Here is a 27,665-nt window from a genome sequence, read left to right on the forward strand (position 1 = left end):
CAAATCCCAGGATTCCATAAAACCTTGGCTTTGAAAGTGGAAGATAGTGCTGTAAATGTACAATGTGAAAGGGCCCCTCGAATAGTAAACTTTGAACAGTCTGGGGGTCCCAGGACCCACTGTGGACTATAGCTGATTCAGAAAAATGAAAATAGCTGGAGGTCTAGTTACAATTTTTACTTTTGATGAGTTGTGAGGAGTCTGGTGACCTTGTACCATCTTCTGGAACAAAACTGCCACTCTTTGAGGCTTCAATAGTGGCTTTTAAAAAAAGAAAAATAATTTCTTGGGGGCAGAGGCATGGGACACTCCAGGGCTCCCATGATCCCAAAAAACTATATTGGAATATATATATATATATATACACACCCACACACATACACACACACACACACACACACACACACACACACTAGACTGATGACATGAATTCTGTTGTGCTCCCCAACTAAAGCAGATCCATTGAATCAAAAGGATTCACCTATATCTTGACTTATTCAATGATCGATTCAATAGGTCTATTCTAGTCAAAACTACACAATAGGATTCAGGCCTGATCTCTGTAGTTTGCACCATGCCTAAACAAGTTCTACAACATTTATCTGTATAATGATTATATTTACACTGCTAATGATGAATAAATATTATGATATCACATCATATAGACCAGAGCTTTGGAAAAGCTACCTTTTTGGAGTACATCTCCAAGAATCATCCAGCCAGCTTGCTGGGCATTGCGCTCCAGAAAGACAGCTTTTCCAAACTCTGATACAAAGAATCAGTATTATGTACCAGTTGCAAAGATGAATGTGGAATAGTTAGATTTACCTAAATCAGATTTACCCAGAATTTACCCTACAATAAGTTTCCACTAATTTTAATACATCCAGAGTGGGTTCTTCCATATTGATCTAAAGAAACATGAGTTCTCATAATAGAGCTCCTTGGATTTTGCCAGTGCCTGTCACCTTCACATCAGCTCAAAAATTCTTTGGGTGTGCTTTTTGTAGCGCTTTCTTCAATCTTCTCTAGAGCGGGTCCAAATGTTGTTGTTTTTTAAAATGAGGCACAGGGTTTACTGAGATGGTTCTTGTTTTGAATGACATTTTTTCTTCTTCCTGATTATTTTTTTTCCCTTCGAGTAATAGTATTATAATGTGAAGGAACCAATTTACTGATACCCTGATGGGCTACAGCACCATAACTCTAGAAAAATAATCAAAAAGAAAAAGAAAAGGACAAGAAGAGAAGGAACCTTTTCTTTTATTTTGGAATTAAGGGTGGGAATAAACCCTTGCAGGTGGTGCCAGGCTTTGCCAGTCTGAGATAACAGAAGCATCATTTAATTACTTTTAAACCCTTTAGAACTACAGAAACAAACACAAAGTCTCAACACTTTTGCTTCATCTGGAAGAATCCTGTGTCCAGAGTTAAGTAGATCAAGTCAGAGTCAAATCTACCATATCTGTCTTAGCTCTCTTTTTCCTTTTTAACAGAAAAAATATCCTCAAATCCTTATTTTAAAATGAGAATAGAACAAACACACAGTCAGATACATAAGCAGTCCATTATCTCTAATTTGGCCTAGCGCCTCAATGAAAGAAACTGAGTTAGTTCATCAACTCTGTTCCACTAGTTTCATGAATAACTTTAGCTTCACCAGAGCCTATGAGTTTGATTTTAACACTGCCATAAGGCATGTAAGTTACAAGTAGAGAGAAAAATTAAATCCAGGTGGATTGGTGCCTCCTGCATTTCCCCCCTCCCACTGCGTTCGTTAAAACATTTTTTTAGTTACTCATTTCAACATTGTGGTCTGGAAGTACCGATGACTGAAAACCGCCATAAAAGAAAAGAATTGTCATTATACAATTAACAGATGGAAAGCTGACGTGTTACTTCAACAGAGATTAAGACTAGCCAAATCATTATTATATGTCCCTGAAAGATAAAATTTTAATAAATACAAGAGCTTATTTGCTGAAGGCTGTTGTAAAACTGGAACATAAAATAATGAAATGCACATTGTCTGTCCTCACAGGAAGGATGGTACTGATAAGAATGCACAGTAAAGAAGCATTTGTACCACCCAATAATTCAAGTCTTCTAAAGGCCAGTGAATATGACACTTGGAACTGAATCATTTTTTAATAGATTCATGCCACTTACAAGCTGACATGTTGCTAAAATTTCACTGTTCTTTTAAGTTGTGTCTATTGCCTTTGCAGATGGGGTTTGGGATAGAACTGCCTATTGTCAGGGCAGCTTACAAACCATGACTATATTTGGCTTATAAAACAATATTTCCCATATTTATAAATAGTCTTTGAGCTGGCAAATACCTTGTGCTGTACAATTAAAAACTGCATGCAATATATGTTTTTAAAACATAAAGCCTTATAAAAACATCATATTCTTTACATCATCCAAACTAGCTAGTCACCATGACTATGTCGCAATAGGTAATAGACTTACTTTCCCTTGGAGTAAGCCCCATTGAAGAGTTATTTATGCATAAGGTTACACTATAAGTCCCATAAAAGTGATAGAACTTGGTTAGTCACAATCTCATTCTAGTGGTTTTGTTGGAAAGTAGTCACAACTGATATTAGCTAGATTGGAATAAAACTGTTTTGTAGTCAATGTCTGTTGTCAGGCTGCTTCTTACAACATGGCCTCATCATTTTGCCTCTCATAAAGGCAATATGCTTTAAAATGTTCAATATATCAATTGGTCTTGGATTGTTAATTTTAACTTTGTATGTTTTAAATTTCATATTTGTAATTTTTATATTTTTACAATTTTAATTGTTGTGTTTTATATATGTAAGCTGCTTTGGGTCCCACTCTGGGAGAAAGGCAGGATATTAATTAATTAATAAGTACCTCTAATAAATATTTTCTATTTGCTTTTGGCACCATTTTGACATCTTTTACCCATTTTAGTAGGACCCTTTTCTATTTCTACAAGTTAAGGGGGGGGGGGGAAGTTTCACAAACATTTTATAACTGTTTCTGTTGCTATCAAACCAAAAGATAGTTATGCATGTGTATGCTGATTAAGCTAAAGCAGGACAAATCACGACTTTGAATTTCGTTCAGATACAACCCAAACATCCTACCAATTGAAAGCTATCCTCATGGAAAAAAGTCTGGTACCACCTTTTTTCTGGCATGGTAACTTTCTATGGGAAGGGAATTTTGTGGGTATTTGCAGAGACAATAAAGTATAAGTGATCATTCAAACACCTAAATTTCCATAAACATTTCAAAATGTACTGCATGACCTTTCTACAAGTTCTTACCATGAGTTCCACTGGCAATACAAAAATGTTGGTTTGTATCAAGTACAAAAGAAACTGTCATCACAAAGAAACCAGTAAATTCCCTGAATAGTTTAGATATAAAAAGAATTAACCCTATGTTTGTAGATACATTATTTTACAGCAACGTGGGTATTTGTAGCCAAAAGGTATTCCATAAGAACTGGAGCATAACTTGGCATGTTTATGATGTTTGAAAAGGTGTTTCACTAAACATAAGAGTCATTCAAGTGTAGAGCTTCATTTTTCTATATGGATGTGGGGAATAATGGATAACATTTCTTTGGCTACTGTCCCATGGGTTCATCCTTCAATCACAGACACCTGTTGTACATTTAGATTTCATGAAGAGGGAAATTCAGTGCAATTTCCAGTTTCATAAGCAGTCCAAGCAGAACCATTTGTATAAAGACTTGAACCTATGGACTACAGGAAGTGGATTATTTCTGGTTTAACAGGGAAAAGTTAAACCAGATCTCTACTATCACACCATTTCCCCCGTTTACCAATAACCTGAATGACACGGATTAGCTCCAACTAGAGTACACCCATTGAATCAATGATGAATGATGCATGACCACATGAGTAAAACCCATTAGTTAACGAGTCTACTTTAGTTGGGACTAAATATAGGATTTAGCTTATTAAAGCATATTAGAATTTAATATGGCTTAGGACTAAGATCCTACTTAATACAGCTGAACATAAAGCTCTTTCAGCATACTTACACAGTGCCCCAGGTAGGAATGCGATGGCACTCTCTCAACACACCACCAACTAATCAGCGCTGATGTGCAACCTGAGAAAACTATTACATAAGCAAATATTTGAAAAATCCTTGCACAATCTACACAGAAGTATTTATGCTGGTGCAGAACTGGAGGAGAAATTAGAGAAATTGGACTTGAGAGGTTATATTAAGAGCAAGGACTGAAAGGGAATAGAAGAAGGGGACCTGGACTGAATCCTAAAGTGGAACAGCTACTGGGCAGTAGCAGTAGTTGTAGGTGACATTGGTGGAGGACCTTTCCAACATTGCAGCAGTAACACCAAAGCTAACTCAAGTTAGTACTGCATGCAGGAAAGGAAAAGTGAACCTCGTTGTGATAAGCTTTCATCAAGAAGACTCCAGGATGAGACAATCCGAAACAGAACACAAGACAGGGACAGGACACAGAGACACAAAGAACTAAAAGCGCAGAACAAAAAACAAGTACAAATAGAGATGTGGTCAAAGGCACAACAGGACTCAGTAAGAAGAGAGGATATGCATCATGCAAGTTTAAAAATGAAAATAAGGTCCAGAGGTGTGCTAGTACATGGAATGTGAGATGCATGAGTCAAGGGAAGCTAGACATAATAAAAAGAAAGAAAGAGAAGAGAAGAGAAAAGAAATGGAATGGAATGAATAAACATAGCAATACTATGAACAAGCGAGCTAAACTGGACATTTTGAGTCAGATAACTACACAGTGTTCTACTCAGGAAAGGAAAAAAGGAGAAAGAATGGAGTAGCATTAATAGTGATGAAGGACATAGCAAAATCAGACAAAGCATATAATGTAAAGTTCAACTGAATCATGCCAATAAGGCCTCAGGGGAAACCAATAACCATCATGATAATCGAAGTCTATGTGCCAACCACATAAGCAGAGGAAGAAGGAAATGAGAATTTCAGAAACCAACAAGGACCTGGATCAATTACTGAAGAAGGTTAATGAAGAAATCACCAAGGTAAGCTTAATGTGGAACATCAAGAAAACAAAAATAATGACCACAAGAATTTATCCTAGATAACCAAAAAAATTGAAACAGTCAAAGTTCCCATACCTTGGATCAAATATTGATCAGAATGGAGATTGTAATCAAGAAATCAGAAGAAGACTAGGAATGGGAAGGGCAGCTATGAAAGAAATAGACAAGATCCTAAAGTGCAAAGATATAACTCTAAAAACTAAAGTGAGGATAGTCCAAACCACTGTATTCCCCATCACCATCTATGCATGTGAGATCTGGACAGTGAAGAAAGCAGACAGAAAGAAAATCAGCTCATTTCAGTTGTGGTGCTGGAGAAAAGTGCTGAGGATACTGTGAACAGCCAAAAAGACAAACAAATGGCTTAGGGGGTTATCCTTCTATCCCTACTTCTCCAGACCTCTACCAACCACCTAACACCACTTCCCAGGTGGTGGAGGAAGGGTTTTAACATCAGACTGGGGAAGAAAGTAAGGGCCTGTACAGACCAGCAATTTGTGCCGACCTGTGGGCAGAGTCAGGGCTCAGCATCCTCAGCCAGGAATGGCCTCCTGCTGCCCCTTAGGGACAATCTGTACAGCCCAAAGGAGTTAAATGAGGTGCTTTTTTGATGGTAAGAGAAGGCTTTAAAATCGGATTGAGAAGGGAAGAAAGTGGAGCTAAAAGGAGTGTTTCTTTGATGGTAAGAGAAGGCTTTCAAATCAGACTGGGAAGGGAAAGAAATGGTGTTAAATGGGGTTTTTCTTTGATGGGAAGAGGATTGCAAATTGGATTGAGAAACTCTTTCACATTCACTCTCTCTCTCTCTCTCTCTCTCTCTCTCTCACACACACACACACAGAAACCCCTGCCTCGAGGCCTGAAGAATGGGGAAGAGAAGGGCATCATAGTGGTGCTTGTTTCAGGATCTTTCTATTGACCCATATATAAGTTGACCCAGGATTTTAGGGTCAATTTTGATGCATAAATTTCTCGACTTATAGTTGAGTATAAACAGTAGTAATCTTCGCTTTTGAAAGTAGCATCTTTGAAGTAATTTCAAGTGGACATTTTCTCTATACGTCTGCAGAGAGATCATGGGGTACTGGGCTTTACTTACACTTGAAATCATCATAACAGAAAGACTGGCATAATAAGCATTTAATCCCTAGTCACTGTTATTTTGTTTATACTACTTTTTGCATGTGGAAAATACTGTATTTTAAAATGATTTTAGGATTTTCTAGAAGCTTCATAGCATACCTTCCAATCAAAACAAATTCACTGCAGGTTACTTTTGTCATTACATGTTAATCCCCCCCTCCAGAAGCCTTAACTGATACCCAAAGACTTCTCCAGAATATTTGTCTATTTCCCCACCACTAAAAATAGTCTTGTTGACCACCTTTTTTTTTTTTGAAGAGATTAAGAAATCTCTATGAAATTCATGAGGTCACCAAAAGCTGACAGATAACTTGAAAGCACGTGTGCGCGCGCGCACACACACACACACACACACACACACAGGAGCTGGATGCCACCTGTCAAGAATTCTCCAGGCATTGATTTCTTGCAATAATAAGGCATTGAGCTAAATGACCTTGGTTTTTCCCCCCAATTGTACTGTATGTTTCCATGGTTTTTAAACACAGTATGTTCAGATGACCAAATGAGCACACAGAGGCAAGGAGCTCCCACAATTCTACTTTCCTGGCCTGATTACAACTTCTGAAGTGTCCTCCTTTGAGTCCTATTTAAGGCAAGCCTAATCTCAGATTCCAGAATGACTTCACCTTATTGGGAGTAGAGATAAAATACTACTGAAAGCCTAATGAAACAAGACTTCTGAATCTAAGCCAGCCTCTAGAGAATGACACGACTTTTCCTGCTCCTGTTCCACCCAGTTCTGTTCAGCTGTGCAGAACTCCACTGGAAACTATTGGCAAAGTGAGAAGGTTCTTTCCTTTCCAAACTGCAGTGATTTACAGAACAAAGCAATGGGCAGAGGTAACAGGAAATACAATATTTGACTCTCTTATAATTTTTTTTAAAAAAATTAATGGATTCATTTAGTATGCCTAGGAAAGATGGAAGAACAGAGGAGGAGAGAAAGTAAAGTCATGGAGAGATATATTGTCTCCGGGAGAATTATCTACTCACAAGTGCATCTGTGCAGTTCTGGCAATAGGTTCAATGGACATCTGCATTTGGTAAACATCTGCATTTGCTAAGGGATGTCTGCTGGGATTTGGGCACATGATAGTTCAACTTTAACATTTATATTTTAAAAAGGGAGATTTTAAAGCAAAGGCGATTCGTCAGACTGCCAGGAAGAAATAGCACCAAGTAGAGAAACAGAGTTTAAAAGGTGAAAGAAACAAATTCTAGTCTACACAACTTTCTACAGAGCTTCAAAAATCTTGGTTTCGTTTCTTCACAGTATCCTTTTCCCAATTAAAATAATAAAAAGTTGAGTACATTCCATTGGCTCGTTGACTGTAAAGCAAGGATGGGAATTATCCGGACCTGCAACTCCCAGCATTCTTCACCAGTAGCTATGCTGGCTAGAGCTGCTGTGAGCTATAACTCAACAATTTTTGGAAGGCTACACAATTCCAACCCCTGCTGTAAAGAAAGAATTAAGTAGAGAGTAATAACAATTCAAACCCCAGATTAAATGCCCCTTGATTTGTTCTAGCTATAAGTTTTAAAGAGGTCATTCCTATGAAGGATTCAAGAGTGTCTCTTCATTCACAAATTGACAAAATTATGTTTTTGGACAACAACTACCAAAATTCACTGGGGGGGGGGGCTGAGAATTGATCTCAGTTCTATGACTAGCTTGCTTATCTCAGTGCTATGACAAGGGGCGGTGGGTTATCAGTAAGCTGAGGACACCCAGATATATTTCTTCATGTCTCAGTCTACAGCTCTGGCTTCAGATGGTGTCTCTCCTCTCAATGAATGTCTTAAAGTAGTAATGGACTGGATGAGAAGAAACAGACTGAAACTGAATCCAGACAAAACGGAGGTACTTACAGTGGTGGCCCCTATCCCAGGTATTATGATACAACCTCCAGTCCTAGATGGGTTCACATTCTTCACAAAGGACTGTGTTTGCAGTCTGGGGGTACTCCTAGATCTGTCGCTCCAGATGGCTACTGTAATCAGGTAAATGTGACGGTCAGGAGCGCCTGTTACCAGCTTTGGCCGATATGCTAGGAAGAACTTCCTGGAAGTTAGGGACCTAGAAACTGTGGTGCACTCACTGGTAACCTCTCATCTCGATTTCTGTAATGCACTCTACATGGGGCTACCCTTGTGCTTAGTTCAGAAATTTCAATTAGTGCAGAACATGACAGCCAGGCTGGTCCCAGGTAAAACCAGAAGAGATCACATAACACCGATTTTAAGATTGCTCCACTGGCTGCCCATTCGTTTCCTGGCACAGTACACTTTTAGAGCCCTAAATGGCTTGGGTCCAACCTATCTTCAGGACCACCTCCTCTCATATAATCTACCCCGCATACTCAGGTCCTCTGGGAGGAATTTATTGCAACCTATTAAAACTAGATTGCATGCAACTGCCCAGAGGATCTTTTCGGCAACCACTCCCAGATTATGGAACAGCCTACTAGAAAAGATCCGTCACATTACCACTTAAATAGCTTTTAAAAAGCTGTTAAGAAGGATCTTTTCTGGCAGGCCTTTCCTGAATAGATACAGTAACCAGCCACCAAAAGTCTGTACCTGTTATACCCTTGAATTCTGCTACAGCCACTGTTTGATTTGCCTATTATTTTAAGGTATGTTTTAATTTGTGAACTATTTAATTGTATTTTAAGGGGGATGGGATATTGGGATGGGACTGTATTGTTTTAATGTTAGCCTCCTCCAGCAGAATTCAGTTCAATTCAGCAGGTCATTTGAACAAATCTTTGAGCCATATGTTGATTTTCTAGGTGAACTAAGAGCACCACCATGCCTTATGACCACTGACTGTCTGATCTGTTCAAATGGAAACACAGAATCTACTGCAACAGTATAACTAAGAAGTGCTTCCCTACTGTCTCTAACCACTCTCCCTGCTAGGAACACTGAAGAGGAATCAACAGCAATGGAGTTTCCCAATTTTAGCTCTTCCTCCATTTCCACTGTGGAAATTAGAATTAACTGGTGCCTGACTTATTTTTAAATTTTCATGTTATTGTTCATTTAGCATAGAAAGCACCAAAAGTGGATTAATGTTAAATGTATCACAATTATTTTATTCTGCTTGCCATAACTTTCATGATGAAACCAAACGTCCACAAGTACCTCAAAAGTTATTCAGATCATGATTCCCCACCACCACAGCAAATAGCAATGTATTCTTGAAAATATCAGATTTGTGAAACACAACCATTATATATATATGTATTCCTTCTGTGGAGCAGAACTAAAGTCTTCTGTCTTTTTGGCCAGGCTTTAAATGTAATGAAAGCCAGTTGAATGGCAAGAAACTGGAACTGCTTGCTGGTCCATTTTTTTTAAATGTCTGGTAGAATGGGAAATCTGGCACTGCATGCCTTCCTGTGGTTCCAAACCACTAAAGGACTGTGAGTGGAAGAAATTTAAGTTTCCAGTGCTGACTGAGTAGAGTTCTGTTTCTGACATGATCTCCAATTTACTCCTTGGTGGGTTATTAAAATACAAATTAAAGGTATTGTAATTTTTCAGACCATTTCAGTGTAATGGATTTATCAAGGAAAGATATATTCAGAGAAACTTCCTTCTGGTATAAAAACATTGTCAAATTCCTGTATTAAAGACTAATTTCAGAAGACTTTTTCAGCCTATGCTAGACAACTGAAAAATGGAAATGTAACAGGAGCTGGATCCTGTCCTACACCTAAGGTTTTGTTATTATCAAAACAGAGCAAAACTAAGTCCCTTCAGGCTTGTGGATGTCTTTAAAAAGCACTTGCAAATTCACAGCCTTTCACCTAGTAGGCTTAGAATGAAAGGCAAACCTGAAACCTTCCAATATTTTTCAAATTATTTCTAGAGAACACTCTTGTTTTAGCTGTGAATGAATCTACTCAAAGTGCAATGGAAAAAAAGAAGCATAGTATTTTCCTACTTTTGGGATTAAAGGTAAACCTGCTACAATTGAGGTTGAGGGGTAATTTGCACAAGTAGAATGTTCACCTCATTCTTCTTGGAAATGTCCCTGTTACCTTTGGACAGGACTTGTAAAATCATGCTGAGAAGTTCATGTTTATTTGGTAATACCACCTTTCCAAATGTAGGGCAGGGAAGTGATACTAAAACAGAACTGGGAAGCCAGTCCCACAGCAACAGTGCTACGTAATTAGCATCTCTTGAAGGGCATTAGACTAACATGTGTTCATGTCTCATGACTGCAAGACGTAAGACCAGACACAGGAAGAAATAAAACATGATGCCAGTTTCAGAAACTCTTCTTAGCTCTTATCATTTTACACATGTTACACTGGTGTAACAAAGTAAGAACTACAGTATTATGTTAAAATAGGGGTGTTAAGAATATTCACAAATTGTGTATTCTTAAGGAGAAAGACTTTCAACATCTTGACATGGGGGGGGGGGAGAGATTAGTTCAATTGGCATGTGATTTTTTTCATCACTGTAGGAGAGGGAAAAGGCCAACTTTTTCCCCCCTTGAAAAAAGTCATTTAGTGCAAAATACTTTTTTGACACAAACTATTGAAAAATGCAAAAAAACAAAAACAACAAAAAAAAACCCACCTCATCAAAATGTGAAAAAAAATGATATTATTTGGGAGGGAGAGGGGTGAAAACGTCTAATTTCTTAGCATTTTTAGGCTGTTTATCTTTTCCTCTTCTCTAAAACTATGAATGTATGTATGATACTATATTGCATTTATGTAGGTAATCATGTCTGTCTGTCTGTACTATATATGTAACACAGAGAAATTTGCTGAGGATAAGACTTTTTGCATCTGATTGTGGGGTCTTCAGTCTAATACAATCAGAAATCTTTTGGTCAAAGGGTGTGTGTGTGTGTGTGTGTGTGTGTGTGTGTGTGTGTGTGTGTTGTACTAAATAATTGTCACTGCCTACTCTCCTGGAATCTGTAAATTATATGATGCCATTTTCCAGAGCTAGACTGAAGGACACTGACATTCTCCAATAAACCTTATCTCAGGAGTCTAACAAGGTAGAAGGTAGTAGGAAAAGAGGAAGACCATGTTACAAATGGATAGACTCAACCTTAAAGCCACAGCCCTGAGTCAGTAAGGCCTGAGCAGGGCTGTTGACTTGGAGATCTCTAATTCATATAGTCACCATAAGCTGAAGTTGACTTAAAGGTAGTTAACAACAACATAATTAACCAATAAACACTTACAATGTTCATACAAAGAGATGCAGATGATGTGTTTTTAAAACTGAGGCTAGGTGTAATATCTTCTGAAAATATTATGGTACTTTGATGACAATGTCCTGTATGACTATAGCCTTTTTGTTTGCTTTGAGTAAAATTATACCCTAGAGGTAACTAGATTTAATATAGATATAGATACACACACACACACAATCCTTCTGTGCTCTTCTTATGACTAGTCAGGTTCCTGCAGCATTCTGACAAAATGAACAGTTGGGGCCTTACCCTCATCTGATTTTGTATTAGGTCCACTCCTGATCCCACTAGATTGCATGAGGTTCTTTCTCCTTTCCACCAGAAAATGCCCTAGTACAGTTTCCAAATGATCTTCTGTTCTTACTGGCATCAATCTGAACTGGGCCTGCATTTTAGCCTTCTTCCCTTTCTTCCTATTCTGTTACAAGAAGGTGTTTATGTTCCAGTAAATCAGTTTCACATTATGTCCAAATATTAAGAACTGTCAGTCTTAAAGGCATCACTTTACTTCCATTGGCTTCCTCAGTAACAGAGACTGCAGCTGTCACCCCCAACCCATTATGACTCTTATCATAAGGAAGGAGAATGCAAAACAAACAAACAAACAAAACCCACAAACAAAAGGAAGAAAATAATTCCTAATTTAAAAGGTAACATCTTGACATTTTGAAGTGTACATAATTCCTCTCCTATTATTATTATTATTATTATTATTATTATTATTATTATTATTATTATTATATTTATTTGTTTTTGTTATAATGTGTCAAAATAGGTATTACAGTTTATTTCATACTGCTCTGAAAACAATTCAATGAAGATGCAAATAAAATGTATTGCATTAAGTTAATGATTAATAAACTGTGTTTAGCCTCTCCGGATGCAGGTTGAGTACCCTTTATCCACAATTCCGAAGTATGAAATACTCCAGAATCCAAAATTGTCCACATGGGTGACTGCTTTGCTTTCTGATGTCCATTAAAATCTGGCATTAAGATTGGTCAATAAAGTACAATAATTATCTCTCTGAGAAAGTTTCAAGTGCCAAGATCTTTTTTCTTCTTCTTATCAGGTGTATTGTCTATAGATAAGACTGCTTTCAAACATCACAGACCATTCTCTTTGAGTTCAATGAAGCTTACTCACTAGCACTGTGTGTTTGGGACTTCAGCCTAAAAGCATGAGAGGCAATTCCAAACTACATACCAACATACATAGACTACTTTCCTCGTATACTTGCTATAAGAGTTGCCCTCCCAACCAGCAAACAGTTGGTTGTGTCCATTCAACACTACCCCATCATACACATGCAATAAAATATTTAACTTGAGAAGCTCCTTGTGTTTAGCATCATTTCTAGCAGGGTTCTAACTATACAGAAGCTATTAAGATTGGAAGAAGCCATAAGGTTGAGTATCCCTTATAGGGAATTCCAAATTCCAAAATACTCCAAAATGCAAAATTGTCCACGTGGCTGGCTAAGATACTGACACCTTTGCATTCTGGTTGCTCAATGTACCCAAACTTTGTCTCTATGCACAAAATTATTTAAAAGTACCATGTACAAAATTATCTTCAGCTATGTGTATAACATGTATATGAAAGATAAATGAATTTCATGTTTAGACGTGCATCTCATTACGTATATGCAAATATTCTAAAATCCAGAAAAATCTGAAATCCAAAACACTTCTGATACCAAACATGTTGGATAAGGGAGACTCAACCTGCAGAGAATTTTGTTGTTTTTGTCATTTTTTGTTACACTGAGTTGTTTACACATTTCAAACTGTTCACTCACCTTTTTCACAAAGAGCTCCAACATAACTTGGAAGACAAAGGCAGGTAAACGTATTGACTCCATCGATGCATGTGGCTCCATTTCTGCAAGGGCTGGATTGACATTCATCAACATCTGTCCAAGAAAATTACAATTTATTTAAAATAAGATCTTTTCAACGGTGACATTTTTAAAAAGTTCATACATAGTAATCATGTCAAGTAAGGAAACTCCACCTCTAGGTTATCTGTGCTGATCTATGACTGTAATAAAGATTCTATCCTATCTTATTCTATTCTATTCTATCCTATTCTATTCACCAGTAGGTTTCAAGCATCATAATATGGGAACACAGAACAAATTTCTCCTACATATACACATAGCACTGAGCAGAATTTACATCTCAGAATTGTGAGAACACTTCTAAACAAAAGGCAGACACATTTACTGTCTTTTGGAACCATTCTGCATGATTGTGGGGTAATGCATACTCTGTTTCTACCTGTTACAACATGTGCTCTTGGAGGGAAGAGTATTGGAACTCATTCTTTTAAAAAAAAAATGGAAAATTAACTTGGATAAATATCCAACCTAAGCAATAACCACGGAGCACTGAACGTATGCTATGATGTGTACTTAACAGCTATAGATACTGCTTTAAACAACTGGTTTGGTCCACTCATCATTGTTTTTATGAGTTCTTAGTTCTTTCATATCTTTCTGGCAATCTAGAAGAAAATATATAACTGACATTTAACAGAATAAAACCAGAACGCACATGGCCAAAATGTTCACAATGTGGTCAAAATGGCAAAAATTATTGAGGAAAACACACAAGCTTCAGGAGGCTACAGTAGTTTACTTTTTCTAACCCAGAACCTACTCTGGGTAAGACTCTCCTCTCCTGTCCTCTCCACCCATTGAGTTAACTGAGTGCAAGTAATTTTAAACAATTTACTTTTAGTGGAATGGCAGAGAATTAATTGGAGCTGCCCCTAGCAAACTGGAAGATTTGGAGGGTATGGAAGTCCAAAAGAGAAAAAATCTGAGAGATACGAGCTGATCAAAGGCCACACTAACTGCAACCTCCAAGAGAGCTTTTTCTGCAACTGCTCCCAGACTTTGGAATGGCCTGACGGACGAATCTGTCAAATTATCAACTTAGGCAGCTTCAAAAAAGCTGTCAAGACTGATTTCTTCTGGCAGGCCTTTCCTGAATAAAATTCCTCGGCCACAGAATGATACCCTCTCACACCATGTAGTACCACCACCCTGCCCACATTATGCTATTACTATTATTAATAGATTGAAAGCTCTTTTAATTGTAATATATTTAATTCTTTTTAAGGGGGGGGGGTAATTGTCATTTTATGTATAATATTGTATATGGATGTTTTAGTTGGTAGCCGCTTTGATTGTCTTGCTACAGAAAAGTGGGATAGAAATAAAAGGTTTTTTTATTATTTATTATCAAATAACTTTAAGCAAGATTTTCACAAGTCCCTCAAGTCTGTATCAGATTTCTTTCTGCCTTTGTGGGCTCAAATGGGCTAATCAGCTATCCTAACAAACAAACAAAAACATCATTCCTTCAGAATATTCTCACACATCAGCCTGCCAGAGCCATTCAGAAAGTTTCCTTAAATAGATCTTCAACAAATTAGTGGACAAACAGAGTGGACATTGTGAGAGTTTTGAGTATTTTAGACAATGATTCTTCCTTATGGACATAGTGTTCCCATCTTCGAAATTCTACTGATCTGATTAGCAACAGGAAGCAACTTTCCCGGAAACGTTAGCAGCATTTATAAACTTATGGCAAGTTTAGTAGTTTTAAAGTTTTGTTTTGTTTTGTTTTTAGAAGAAGAAGGAGGAGGAGGAGGAGGAGGAGGTCTGGAAAGTCCCATGGGCTTCTTAGGCCTCCCCAAACACCATTTGGCTGATAGGCTTCATGATTCCAAGCCCTGGGCTAGAATGATTTTGTATTTATCCAGAGAAACAGAAGCATGCAGAAAACAAACTGGTGATACATAAGCTATGTTGTACCCTTATATACAGAAGGCCACATGAGGAAACCAAATTAATATAATGGATATTTTAAAGCCTTCTCCCACTTTCAATTTTTTCCCCCTAAGAGCCAATGTAATTTGTTGGTTGGCTTCCCCATACACTGAATTGTGAAGGAGTGTGTCTTTTCCTCTATCTGCTAAACTCAGTCTGAACCTTCTGCAGTCCTTGCTGTACGCTATGGGAATGACATTTCCTATTCTGCATGAGTAACACTTACTGTAAGACACTCAAACACCAATAAAGTATTTGTTTCTTACCTACTTCACACTGGTCACCACTGAAACCTGGCATACAAGTGCAGATGTAGAAAGAATCTCTTGGGTAGCAAGTGCCCCCATGTAGACATGGGTTGCTTTTGCATGGATCTTGACCTGTAAAATGAGTTCATTGAAAATTGCTGTATTCTCTAAAAACATTTGCTGATTCTGATTCTTCTTAGGCAGAAATATATTATCCGCTTTCTAGCTGTCAAAATATCTATCCAACAAATGCTATCAAATTTCCTGTAATCACAGATTGTGCAGCAACCCTCTCTTGCCCCCCTCCCAGCACACAAATCAGTTCAGCATAATGTGCAACAGTAACAGTAAATCACTTATCAGTCTTCCATGTTGGCAATGCAACTTTACTCAATAGTGAAAACAATTTCTTTTCAGCAATATTTTATCATCTGCAAATGACAATTTGTATAGTTTTTGGCAGCTGTGATGGTCTACTGAGGATTTAGTTGGCATGACATGACAATTAATTATAACCAAAAACTGTTAAAACATATGTGCACATTGAATGAAATATGCATTTATCTGAACAGGGTTAGTTTACGTGGAATGATTGGGTACACAGAACACACATTCTTATACCATAGTTTTTGTCTGTCACCTTTTTGGGTATCATCTGGGTACAACTGCATGACCATAAGAATTTATTCATTTCACACTATCACTTGCTTCCCAACAAACTATATTCCCATTGTGTAGCTTCATTGATTTATCAATGGACTAACTCAATGAAAAACTCAAAGTGGTTTGGTGTTTGTGTGTACATATGCACACCTAACTTTAGAGAAGATCACAAATATCCAGAGACTTTAATTTTTAATAAAAAATTATGATGCAATACTTTGATTTTAATATTATATATACTGGTCCTTCGTATATATAATATAAAAATCAACAGTGATTATTTATCTTATTTAAAAGAATCTAGGGAAATCATTTCATGGCATAACAGTAACATCCACTCATGAAGTAGTCATGTGAGTCCATCCTGTAAAAAAAGGAATAGGTCATGCCTCATATTGCCTTACAGAAATATTTAATTGCAAATACAAAGCAGAGGTTCTGTGCCCTAGGTTGCTGTATTTTGTGCCACGTGCCTGCAATAGAAGACAACTGAAGATCTTCCTCTAAACGTATGGATTTAAACTAATGGAAAAAAACCCCATCAAAAGTTGAACATCTACAGAGAGATTTCAAATCCATGTTCTTTGATGATCTGTAAAGCACACAAAATTCATCAGCTATCCTCATACAATTGTATAAAATCATCCTGTTAATGAGTTCTCTTTAACAGGGGAAGCTTTCACATATAAAATAGTACAGCTTTCACACTGATGGTATAATCTGAAAGTAAAACCTGTTGGGTTTTACAGTGCTTACTCCCAAACAAATGGTGACAGGACTGCTGTGTGAATCGCTCTGCAGGGGGGTAAAATGGTAAACAGGAGCACCAATGCAGGTTGGAGCAGGGCAGTAAAGGCAAGCGGAGAGGTGCTTTCTTTTTCTGCTGTCAGCTGTAAATGGATTTCCTCCCAGGGTGTGAATCACAACAAAATAACCATGCAGCCCCCTTTTGCACAGGAGTACTGTATATCTGGAGCAAACCAGATATTTGCATCATTATGAAATATCCAATTCTAGCAACCTTGAAACATCTGCTAATGTCAATATGATTAAAATTCCATTACTGTACTATTCTAAAATCATTCTGCCATATAACTATGAAATTCAAGGCTGGTTCACACAATATGTGTTTTCCTCACACATGCTATGTTGGTTGCTTCTTAACACTAATTTGAATGGGTAAATGTAACACGTGAACCAGTTAAACCCACATAAACCAGCACTAATTCCCAGAGAAACAGCTGTTATCCATGACATTCCAAATTCAAATGTCACACTTATCGCACTATGTGTGAAAAGAAATGGTCAAGGCATTAAGGGAAAATGTATTATGTGATCTAATATTTTTACCTCCACACTTTTCTATATTATATCTGCAAACAAGTATTTTTCATATAGAAGGGGGAAATATAGGTCTTACCTGGGATCTGAACTGCTGTGCCTTCTACTGATCCCCCACCTCTGCGAATTAGGAAATCTGATCCATTAGTAACATCCAAAAGTAAAAATGGTGGGGTTATAAGTTCACTTGCATTTATATCCTCTGTATTTCTTGTCTGCTTGTTATATTCAGGTATACTCTCAGGGTCAGGGGTTTTGGCTGCAGCATTAGATGGAAATGTTGTTGATTCCTTCTGAGTGAACTGGAGCTCCACAACTGTATCCATAGATGGTGGGGATGAAATTGGCCAAGCATCTGTTTCCCCATCAGTACCAAAGACTCCACCTGTTTTACTTTCATGTGGCACAGAAGATGGTGTGGTGTGTATCCATGGCAGATCTCCCTCAGCACTATTTCCATCTAGTTGATTTAGCTCCTTTAACTTCTCAGAAGAAGGTCCTTCTTCTGAGCTAGTTTCTGAAGTTTCAGTGCCTGATGATATAAACATTGTTGGATTCACTTCTTTTGAAAGAGACTCTCTGGAAACATTGGTTTCTTCTGCAGTAATCAGTTCTTCTGAACTTCCTAGTTTTTCTGTTGTTTCTGCTATATGGTCACTAGAAACAGGCGTGCTTTCAGAGAGTTTGGTCTCAAATTTCCATTTGGATGAGGGGCCTAATGGAAACCCTGTGTTAACTGAAGACTCATTAAGTGAAGGTTTGTAAGTAGCTGCAACATCAGCACTAGCTTCTCTAAAAGTTTGTACCACTGATGAATCATGCTTATCAAAATCAAATGATGATGAAGTACTTGGCGTAATTCCTTCAGAGTGTTCAGAGACTCCATTGAGTAAATAGACAGTGACAGGCACCTTTGGTGTTTGTGTTACTAGTAAAAAATTATCTAGATCAGTTTCTTTGGATTCTGTAGTTGTAGTTTTCATGTCTTCATAAGTCTCCTGAGATGTTTCTTCTGAATTTGATACACTTTGGGAGACAAGCTGTGTAGCAACAGTTCTTGCTTCAGATCTGTGAGTGGTCACATCTTGTTCTGGTTTAAGAGGTAGGTATAACAAAGTGGGGGATGGAGCTATGTGTTTCTTCTCAGCAAAGTCTACTTGTTCTTTTCCTGAAGTTCTATTGATAGGAGCAATTTCACTTTCATCAGCTATTGCTTGGTTGTCTGATAATGTTTGTAATTCAGAATTGTCTTTTACTGTACTTTTGGATTCTGTGTCTTTAGTTTCAAACCCATTCTCCTTTTCACCAGCACTGAAGCTGGTTGGAGATGATACAGCAGAACTTATTAGAAATGACAGGGTTGGAAGTGAAGTGGTTATTTGAGGTAGCTCTTGAGAGATGGGGGAAGATTGAGAGATTGTGAAAGGTATTAGTTCTCCTGAACCCACATCATCTGAGGTTGGCGTGTTTTCAGATAGTATGGGTTCACTGTATATAAACTTACTGGTTACAGAACTTCCTTGGCTATCGGCAGAGACACCAGATTTATAATTAGTTAAAATAATGGCAGGTGTTGCATTCTGGCTTTCTACTGTTGAAGTGTAAATACCATATATTGAGTATGTTTCAGAATTCACAGTTGTTTGGGCACTTATGTCTTCAACATTTGATTTCACATTGTCAGCATCTATAATTGTTGTTTCATCAGTTATTATTCCATTGTCTTCTGTAATATCCATAAAGCTAGAGCTCTCCCCAGAATAATTTCTTTTGTCAGCTGCTATTGGAATTAGCTCTTCATAGTCTTTTATGCTGTTCGTAGAACTTTCATCTGCAAATGTATCTAAGAGGTCACCATCTGAGGCTGGTAGTGGTTCTTTTTCTTCTCTCTGACTGGGTGATGGTATTAACATTGTCGGAGTTCCATTCACAGCTATATCTGGATTTACAAAATCTGAATAATTTTCTTGAGGGGTATGAAATGTAAAAGATATTTCCCTTTCTGGCAATTGAGTAGGTGATTCAGAATGTTTTGCCAAACTGTCCAGCCAGCCAGAGCCTTCTCCAGAACCATCATGACCTGTTACATCCAACACTGTAGCTTTTGAGGTGACTTTAGATGTTTCAGCTATTCTATGAGTAGAGGTTCCAGTGAATAATTCTGAAGCAGAAGTTGTATGTTCATGTTTTATCACAAGAGAGGTTTCCCTTTGGGATATTCTATCAGCAGCAGCCAGTACTGATATATTTTCTTCCTCTTCAAAGGCATTCTTTTGGTTTTGCTCATTTTCAGAAATGAACTGCTTCCAGGTAGATGCTTCAGTGTCAGTGGCCCTGATATCTAGGCTTGATGTTGTAGGGATTCTTTTGTCACTTGCTGTAGGAAATGCCTCTGTTATGGTATGATGATATTTAATGTCATTGTCAGAATCTTTATTTGATTTGGTGGTGTGATTCTCTAATTCGTTTATGTTACCCTCTGCAAAGGTTTGTGCTGAACTTTGAGGAGGAAGGATATAATTATTTAATGTGTTTGCACTTACAGCAGAATGTGTGTTTACTGTAGTAGACGGAACAGTAAAAAAAGCATCTCCAGAACCTTGTTCTGAGAAAAATTGAGTATTACTGATCACTGTGCTCATGGGTCTATACGCTGTAGATATGGAAAAAGCCTTATGGCTACCTTCAGTAGGATGAACATTTTGTTCCAACCATTCGTTTTTCTCTTCTACTACTGGTGAAATCCTGATGGTTTTGTTTTGAAATGTTTGGGGTTTAAATGTGAGAGTTACATCATGTGATTTAGTATCAGCTTTTATCTCTTCTATGTTGGGCGTAACTTCAAGAGCTCTTCCTGGCTGTTCAGTAGTATATTCTGTTCTTTTAGTTAAGAATCCTTGTGTGATTGCTGTAGAAGTGTGTGGCATTTTTCCTGGTGATTCAGAACTTTCTTCAACAGAATTAATTTCGTATTCGGCAGGTACATTTGTAGCAAAGTCTTTCACCTCTAATTCAACTGATGTTTCTGCTTCCATGTTGACTATATTAAAAATGTCTCTTACAGTACCTTTATTTGTTGAGGGAGTCATAGGGTCACTATTTATATCTAATATTGTAGGTGTGTCTGTAAACAACTGATGGTCTGATGCCGTGCTGCTCCCACTTTTCATGGTTTGAGTTACAGGTCTTTCTATCAAAAATTGTGATAAAACTGTTGTTTGTGTAGGGGATTCTGGAAAATAGTCTTTGTCTCCAGAACCTTCTTCAGTCAATGGAAATTTAGTATGAATTATTTTTTCTGCGGGACCATAAGGAACTAGTACCACACTATGTCTGTCATCTCTTGGTTTCTCCCCTGAGCCCACATCTACAAGGCCAGTTTTATCTGTAAATACAGTTGGGAAAAGATGACTTGACTTTTCTAGCTGAGCAGATTCCCTTGTTTCATTTGTCTGTATTGTAGACATACTGGCAGAAATGATCATATTATCCTTACTATCATTTTCACTTAATTCAGCTACTGACATTATAGTCCCAACACTATGGGTCACAGCAGTGTCAGGATTAATGTTTTTCAAAGGCTCCATGGATGTTATCAAACCAGGCTCCATGGATGTTATCAAACCAGATGTTGCAAATACATCCATTTTTTCTTCCATTGCTGTGGGAAATGTCACTTTTTCACTTGACTCCACAATTGACTTTTTACTAAATGTCAACTGGGGAACTGCATCTGATTCATGTTGTAACCCTTGGTGGTTATTAAATGCATTCTTTGATACTTGACCTTCTGTTATGGCTCTTCTATCTGATTCATTATCTAATGCTTTCATTGTAGGATCAATAACTACTGCATATTCTGATGATGATGCACCGGTGTTAAAAATGTCTATCTCCTTCACTTGTGTGTCAGTGCTTTCAGGTTTCAGTGGGAATGAAATTTGTGTAGTAGTTCCATACATAACATCAATTTCTCCAGAACCTGGATCTATAAATGGGGAGTCAGTACTTACCACTTTCTCTGTGGGACCCCCCAAAATTATATTCGTGCTAGGTTTCTTCCAAACATCTGTAGATCCATCTCCAGATTCTTCATCTATGGCCAGTCTCTTCTCTGTGTCTTCTTTGGCTCGGAAAGGTGAAAAATCAGTTGTTGATATTGTTGTGGTGTGAGTTTTTGGTTCTTGGGTCACAATTTGGTTACTATCTCTGGCATCCTTCAAGTCATTACTGAGCAGCATCTTCTCAGACTCAGCAGTAGGTGGAGAAATTGTGTTTGTACTATCTTCCCTGTTATCTTCCACTTCTACATTTTTTGAAGAGCTTAATATAGCCTGGATAGTAATTGTTTCTACAGAATTGTGTTCAGATGTAGGGTTAGTGGCTTTATACAAAGAAAAATCATTGTTACTTTTTGTAGAGATTTGTCTGCCATCATCTGAGAAAATTTCCTGAACAGGAATCTTTTCTGTCTTTATTAGCATAGTTGTAGATTTAGAATTCTCTTCCTGAACATCTCCTGAGCCTTCTGATATATGAAACCAACTGGGACTTCCTGTAGTTTCTAATAATTTTTTAACATAAGAAAATGTATTTACTGTAACTGTTGATTTATAATCAGGTAGAACAGAAGCTTCATTTGATGATGTATTGTCATTGATACCTGTGCTTACAGTGGTGGAAGGAGATAACTTACTTGCAGCAGAAATTGTAGCAGAAAATCTTTTAGAATCTTCGTTTAGTCTTGGCTTAGCTGTGTGAGAAACTGCATAATTGTTTAACTTAGACATGGTAGTAAAATCTCCTGAATGTTCTGCATTAAGTAAAGAAAAAACATTAGGGTGTTTACTTAAGATTTGATTAAAATCTGTTCCAAACTCTGTTTTTTCTGTTGCATCTGATTCATCATGTAAAGATGTTACTTGAAGCACTTTATCTGTAGTAGATATCTCTGAATCCCCACTAAAGAACAGTTCTGTCATGACAGATTCTGCTATTACCTTTTGGGTAGCCACAGCTTCTCCCATTATTTCAGTGGATTCATTAGGCTGTATTGTAGCAAAGACCTCATGCTCAGATAGCATGTTAGTTTCATTAGTGTGTGGAAATGTCACATTTTTGGAGTGTGCTAGACTTTCAATTTGATCACTCCTTGCTTCTTCAGCTTTTGTATCTTTTGGTGCAGTAGTCACTTGCTGCTTTCCATTGATAAACTGCAAAGCTGGAGGAGTTGTGACATCGGTAGTATTTTCACAGCTTTCATCATCATCATCTTCATCTCCAAGACTGAATATTCCTGGGTAAAGATGGTCCACAATTAAGATTTCTGCAGACTCTTCATCAGGGGCTGATGTACAGGGTTCATCAGATGTTGATTCGGCATCTGTTGGGGGTTCATCTATTTCATGTGGGAAACCAAATAAATCCCAAACTCCATATAATGGATCTGCAAAAAAGGAGAGCTTTTAATAATATTTTTAGTTTATGACTCAACATGGGTAGTATTGTAGTATAATCTGTTATGATAAAACCAAAGGCACTGAAAAGTGAAACAGACAAAATAATCATGTTCATCCATTAGAATCTAGCTATTTTCAAACACATTATTATATTATTTTATAATCACTTATTCTCAGTTTTCTATTATCATGGAATAAAAATCAAACAGTTATGTTAAGCCACATATCTAATCCGATATTTCATATAATCTATGAATGCCTTAATAAATTAGACTTCCTAAACCAGATGTTGAGGACTGTGCATGTAAAGCTTCACTCTACCCAGAGGAGAGGAAATACAAACAGTTCCTGATTGTAAATTAAACAGTCACCCAAAGAAAAGAGCTGGAAGGCGGAGAAGAGACAAAGAAAGGGAAAGGAATAACCACCTAAAAGATACACCCCACAGTTGCTTTCTCCTTTTTATACACTGTCACTAGGTCCTCTTTCTCCTCTCCCTTCTCCTACTTTTATAAGCTCTGGTCAAAGACAAGAAGCTATGGAGGAAAGGAGTTTAGTAACAAGAGGTTCCAGCATTTGAGCAAGGATGGTTTTGACAGGCTTCATATGCCACTGAAGCTCTGATAATAAACCTCACCTCCATGAAGCTTTTCACTTCATGGGCTTGCTTCATGGGGTTAAAAAACCCTGAAGTAAAGAAATAGGATATCATTATTTTAATGTCAGGAATATTGTCAGGAGGGCTTTTGATAATAAAGATAAAAGACAGAAACATATTATCTAGGTTTGTTTTCTCAGTATTTTTAAATAAATGGAGAGTATAGAGAATTCTTTAACTGTGTGTATATATGCACCTTCAAGTTGCCTGTTGACCTATGGCAACTCCATGGATTTCATAGGCAAGGGATACTCAATCATAGTTTTCCAGTTCCTTCTTCTGAAATATAGCCTACAGCATGTGGTATTTGTTGGCAGTCTCCCATCCAAGTACTAACCAGGGCTGACACTGCTTAGTTTCCAAGATCAGACAGGATATGGTACCTTTTGGATGATACAATGAAGGAGGAAAGCCAGACTGCTCAAGTGGAATACGGTACTGACTGTGGCCTTAGCAATACCCAGACATCACAAAAAATGCCAAATGGGTTTTAATTGTAAACTGAAAATCTGTGCACACATATCTGGGAGTAAGTGCCACTGAATTCAGTCTGACTTACTTTTGAGTAGACATGCACAAGATTGTGCTGTAATGGGATTGCATAAAAAATTAAAACATGTAGAGATACCTTACTGTACATCCTCTGAGACAGCTTCACTATTTTCTATATGGCAGCCCTGTAAAAAGCTGCAGTTATGTCAAAAGCTCATAAATAACTCTGCCTGGTACAGAAAATTATCAGTAACAAATTTGAAAATGGGGTGAGGAAAGTATTTTTAATCCATACTGGGAAGAGTGCAGCCTTGGGCTGGTTGGGAACCCCCAAGGATGTTTTTGCAGCCTACGACCCTAGGCTCCTAAGACTGCCCCTGTTCTAACCAAAGAAAATGGTGAACTGCATCTCCTAGAAGCGTTCCATACTCAGTTATAATTCCACTTTCACTGCCATGGATGCATCTTGTGGAATCCTGGAGTGTTTACTTTACTGAGGAACTAAAGGTCCCTGAATGAGAATTTTAAATACTCCTCACTAACCAACAGAATTCCATAAGATGAAGCTAGGACAGTTAAAATGGAATTATAATACCAAAATTGTGTAGCTTGAAAAGGCCCTAGGAATAGCAATGGTCACTTTAAATAGGTGGCTAGAATCCCTTGCATTAACAACAAGAGACATTGGTTTTTAAAACCAATGAGCAGACATATGTCCACTTCGGAGGTAGGGTAATAATTTGTCAATTTTGACAGTTCATGCAAGCAGTGTAGAGTCCTGGCAGAGAAAAACTGGCCTTTAGGTACAACAAAGCTGCCCACCCCAGGTTTAAATCTTCTGCTGTTGTAGTTACACAGATTCATGATATAATCCTGTATGTGTTTACATATGAGTTCAATAAAGCTTTCTCCTGAGTAAGTGGGTATAGGATTGAGACTTTAACAAAACAGATTATAAAGTAAGAATACAGTGTTCCAAAATATGGCCTTCAAAAACACTAGTCTATATGACGGTCATAAGACTAACAAGTTCTGACCCAGTGAATTTTTTCCACCTGCAAGAGCCACTGTTTACTGCTTCAGTCTAAACCATTTGTAGGCTGCCATAAATCTAATTGAAAACATACCTGAAGCCCCTGGAAAAGGCAGAAACTCATGTGCATGTGCATCGAACAACAGCCTACATCAAACCCACGTATCTCTTTAATCTCATAATCTTTATATCTAATTCAACAAAAGCAATTTGAACAGATACATGCTCTGACTCGATTCACTTATAGCCTCAGATAATTTTATTACTAGGCTCCTTTTAAAATATTAATGTTCTTCATAGCTCCCAGGAGGAATAAATGATATTTTAGACCATATAGTACTATAATACTTCACTGAATACCTTCCTCTTGCTAAAATGTTTTGTGATTTGGCTGTGTTCTTAAACCTCTGTCAGTTCTACCTTCTCAGAATGGGTCTTGAATCCATTGTCCAACTGTCTGATCATGCATGCCATCTATAGGTTTCAGATTTATTTTAACTTTCTCAATTTAAACCTGCAGTACTCTTCCCTATGCTCTCCGCTTCCATTGGAAATCTAGTAAAATGCCATATATGCAGATACTGGGAACAGAGTAATACCTGGCCCCTTAATCTCTTAGAGACTCTCTTGCTGTAGGTTTTTTTTTTTCACCCATGTAGTACTATTTCTATATGCTCCACCCAAGAAGCAAAGCATCAATCTGGCAATGGGTAATAAAGTAGTATCCTTAGTTACAGCACTCAGCTATTTCCCAGACTAAACCACTGAGTTCTGAAGACGATAGCTTCCCTGACTGGACACTGATATCCTCCATGAACTTAAATGCTCCCAGCTGAAACTCAAATACTTTACCATAAACCTTTGTACACACCATCTTATACTTTGCGCTTCCCTTGTAGCCTCTGTATCTTCTATATCAACTAGCTTTCACTCCCATCTGCCCTAGATAAAAAAAATTCAATTGAAAACTTGGCAGTTGCCCTCTGTCTTATTCTGTTAGCTATGCTATGTGGTCATTGTCTTCTAATCCTGTGACTTTGGCTTTCTGTTGAGTACATTATTTTCTTACCCTGCCTGGTTTCTTACCCTGCCATAGCTCCCCAGAATCTTCTAGTGCTTCTCCTGTTAGAAATAGGTTAAAGGTTGCTAGTAAGATAAGAAAGCTAGTGATAGAAACTAAAAGGGTCTAGTTGAGCTTCATATATCTGGCCTTCCATCAGCCATGTTGACAATTTTCAAGGAATGGCATATTTATGCTAAAGCAGAGATGGGAAAAATTGGCACTCTAGATATTTTGGCATATAGCTGCCAGCATGGACTATGGTAAGGGATTGTGGGAAATGTAGACCAAAGCACTTGGAGAGAAATGTTCACAATCCTAACAATAAAACATCCTTTCATATCCTAAACCCCCTCAATAAGAACTGCTTTGACATACTTCTAAAATGGTGTGGGTGAATCTCTGCTCCCACCACAAGCGAAAAGAACTAAAACCACTGGAAACTGTTAACAAGATTGACTCCCTTTAGCCATAAAGGATCTGGAATGGGTTCAGTGACAGCAAACTGGCTGTGAAGAAATGGGCCACCACAACCTATAGCTAAGTAGAACAAACCATTAAAATGGTTACATTTTTATATTATTTTCCTTTTCCAGACACATATGTTAAGTTGGGCAATGATAGGTGAAACTTTGTTCTGATTTGGGGGTTTTAAAAACAGAAAAAACTAAATAAACCATTTTGTAATGTTTCCAAACTGTCATATATTAGTCAAAGTACTGTATTGCTATGTTTGGCTTTCATGCAGACATCTATGTAGATCCTACAAAAATACAGACTCACACAGACAAACTCACATTGGCACACACCATATTTAATGAAAAGTGAAGCATTTGTTTTCTTTCTCTCTAATTAATAAAAGATAGTTAAAAAGTTATTGGATTCCCTTCAGCTTTAACCATGCTCCCCACCCCCCAAGTCTTGCACAAAGCTATACATTGCCCCATCTCAGTTTCTTGAAGGCAACACTGAATAAGAGAGGGTTTTTTTGTTTTGTTTTTTGGTACAACTAACTTCTAATGAAATGTAAATCAAGCAAGTTGGGTGTTCACTCTGGGTATTCAAGTCTTCTGATTCAGTTACAGACATTGGATTACAATATTTTGCTCTCTGTAATCCAATGGAAGACCAAAGGAGAAATGAATGTTTCAGTTAGCAGAATCTTCTAATTTCCCAGGCTCTTCAATTATTTGGTTAGACTATGTAGTGCAGATTTCATCAAAAGGAATATGCTCACATATTTATCTTATCGTGGATTCTGATAACAGCTGGTGGTGTATTTTATTTATTTGTTTATTTAAACCAGTGCTGGCAGAGATCCCATGTTTTAGTTGGAACTAACTGGCTAAGGTGCTGAACTTATTTTGAGGATAGGCACCCTGGATTCAGCACCTTGGATGGCTCTTTTTA

General features: G+C 37.6%; 1 protein-coding gene across 1 annotated transcript in view; it reads right to left on the bottom strand.

The window, feature by feature from the left end:
- The window catches only part of VCAN (versican), a 113,571-nt gene that overhangs the window by 51,625 nt on the left and 34,281 nt on the right, over positions 1-27,665 (bottom strand). Inside the window, exons 4-6 of the mRNA XM_042447789.1 lie at positions 17,633-22,999; positions 15,568-15,681; positions 13,262-13,375 (exon numbers count right to left, since the gene is read on the bottom strand). Coding sequence (XP_042303723.1) covers positions 13,262-13,375; positions 15,568-15,681; positions 17,633-22,999 — 5,595 coding nt within the window. The remainder of the gene's footprint in view (positions 1-13,261; positions 13,376-15,567; positions 15,682-17,632; positions 23,000-27,665) is intronic.

Source organism: Sceloporus undulatus, chromosome 2 (assembly GCF_019175285.1).
Source record: "Sceloporus undulatus isolate JIND9_A2432 ecotype Alabama chromosome 2, SceUnd_v1.1, whole genome shotgun sequence".
Classification (NCBI taxonomy): domain Eukaryota; kingdom Metazoa; phylum Chordata; class Lepidosauria; order Squamata; family Phrynosomatidae; genus Sceloporus; species Sceloporus undulatus.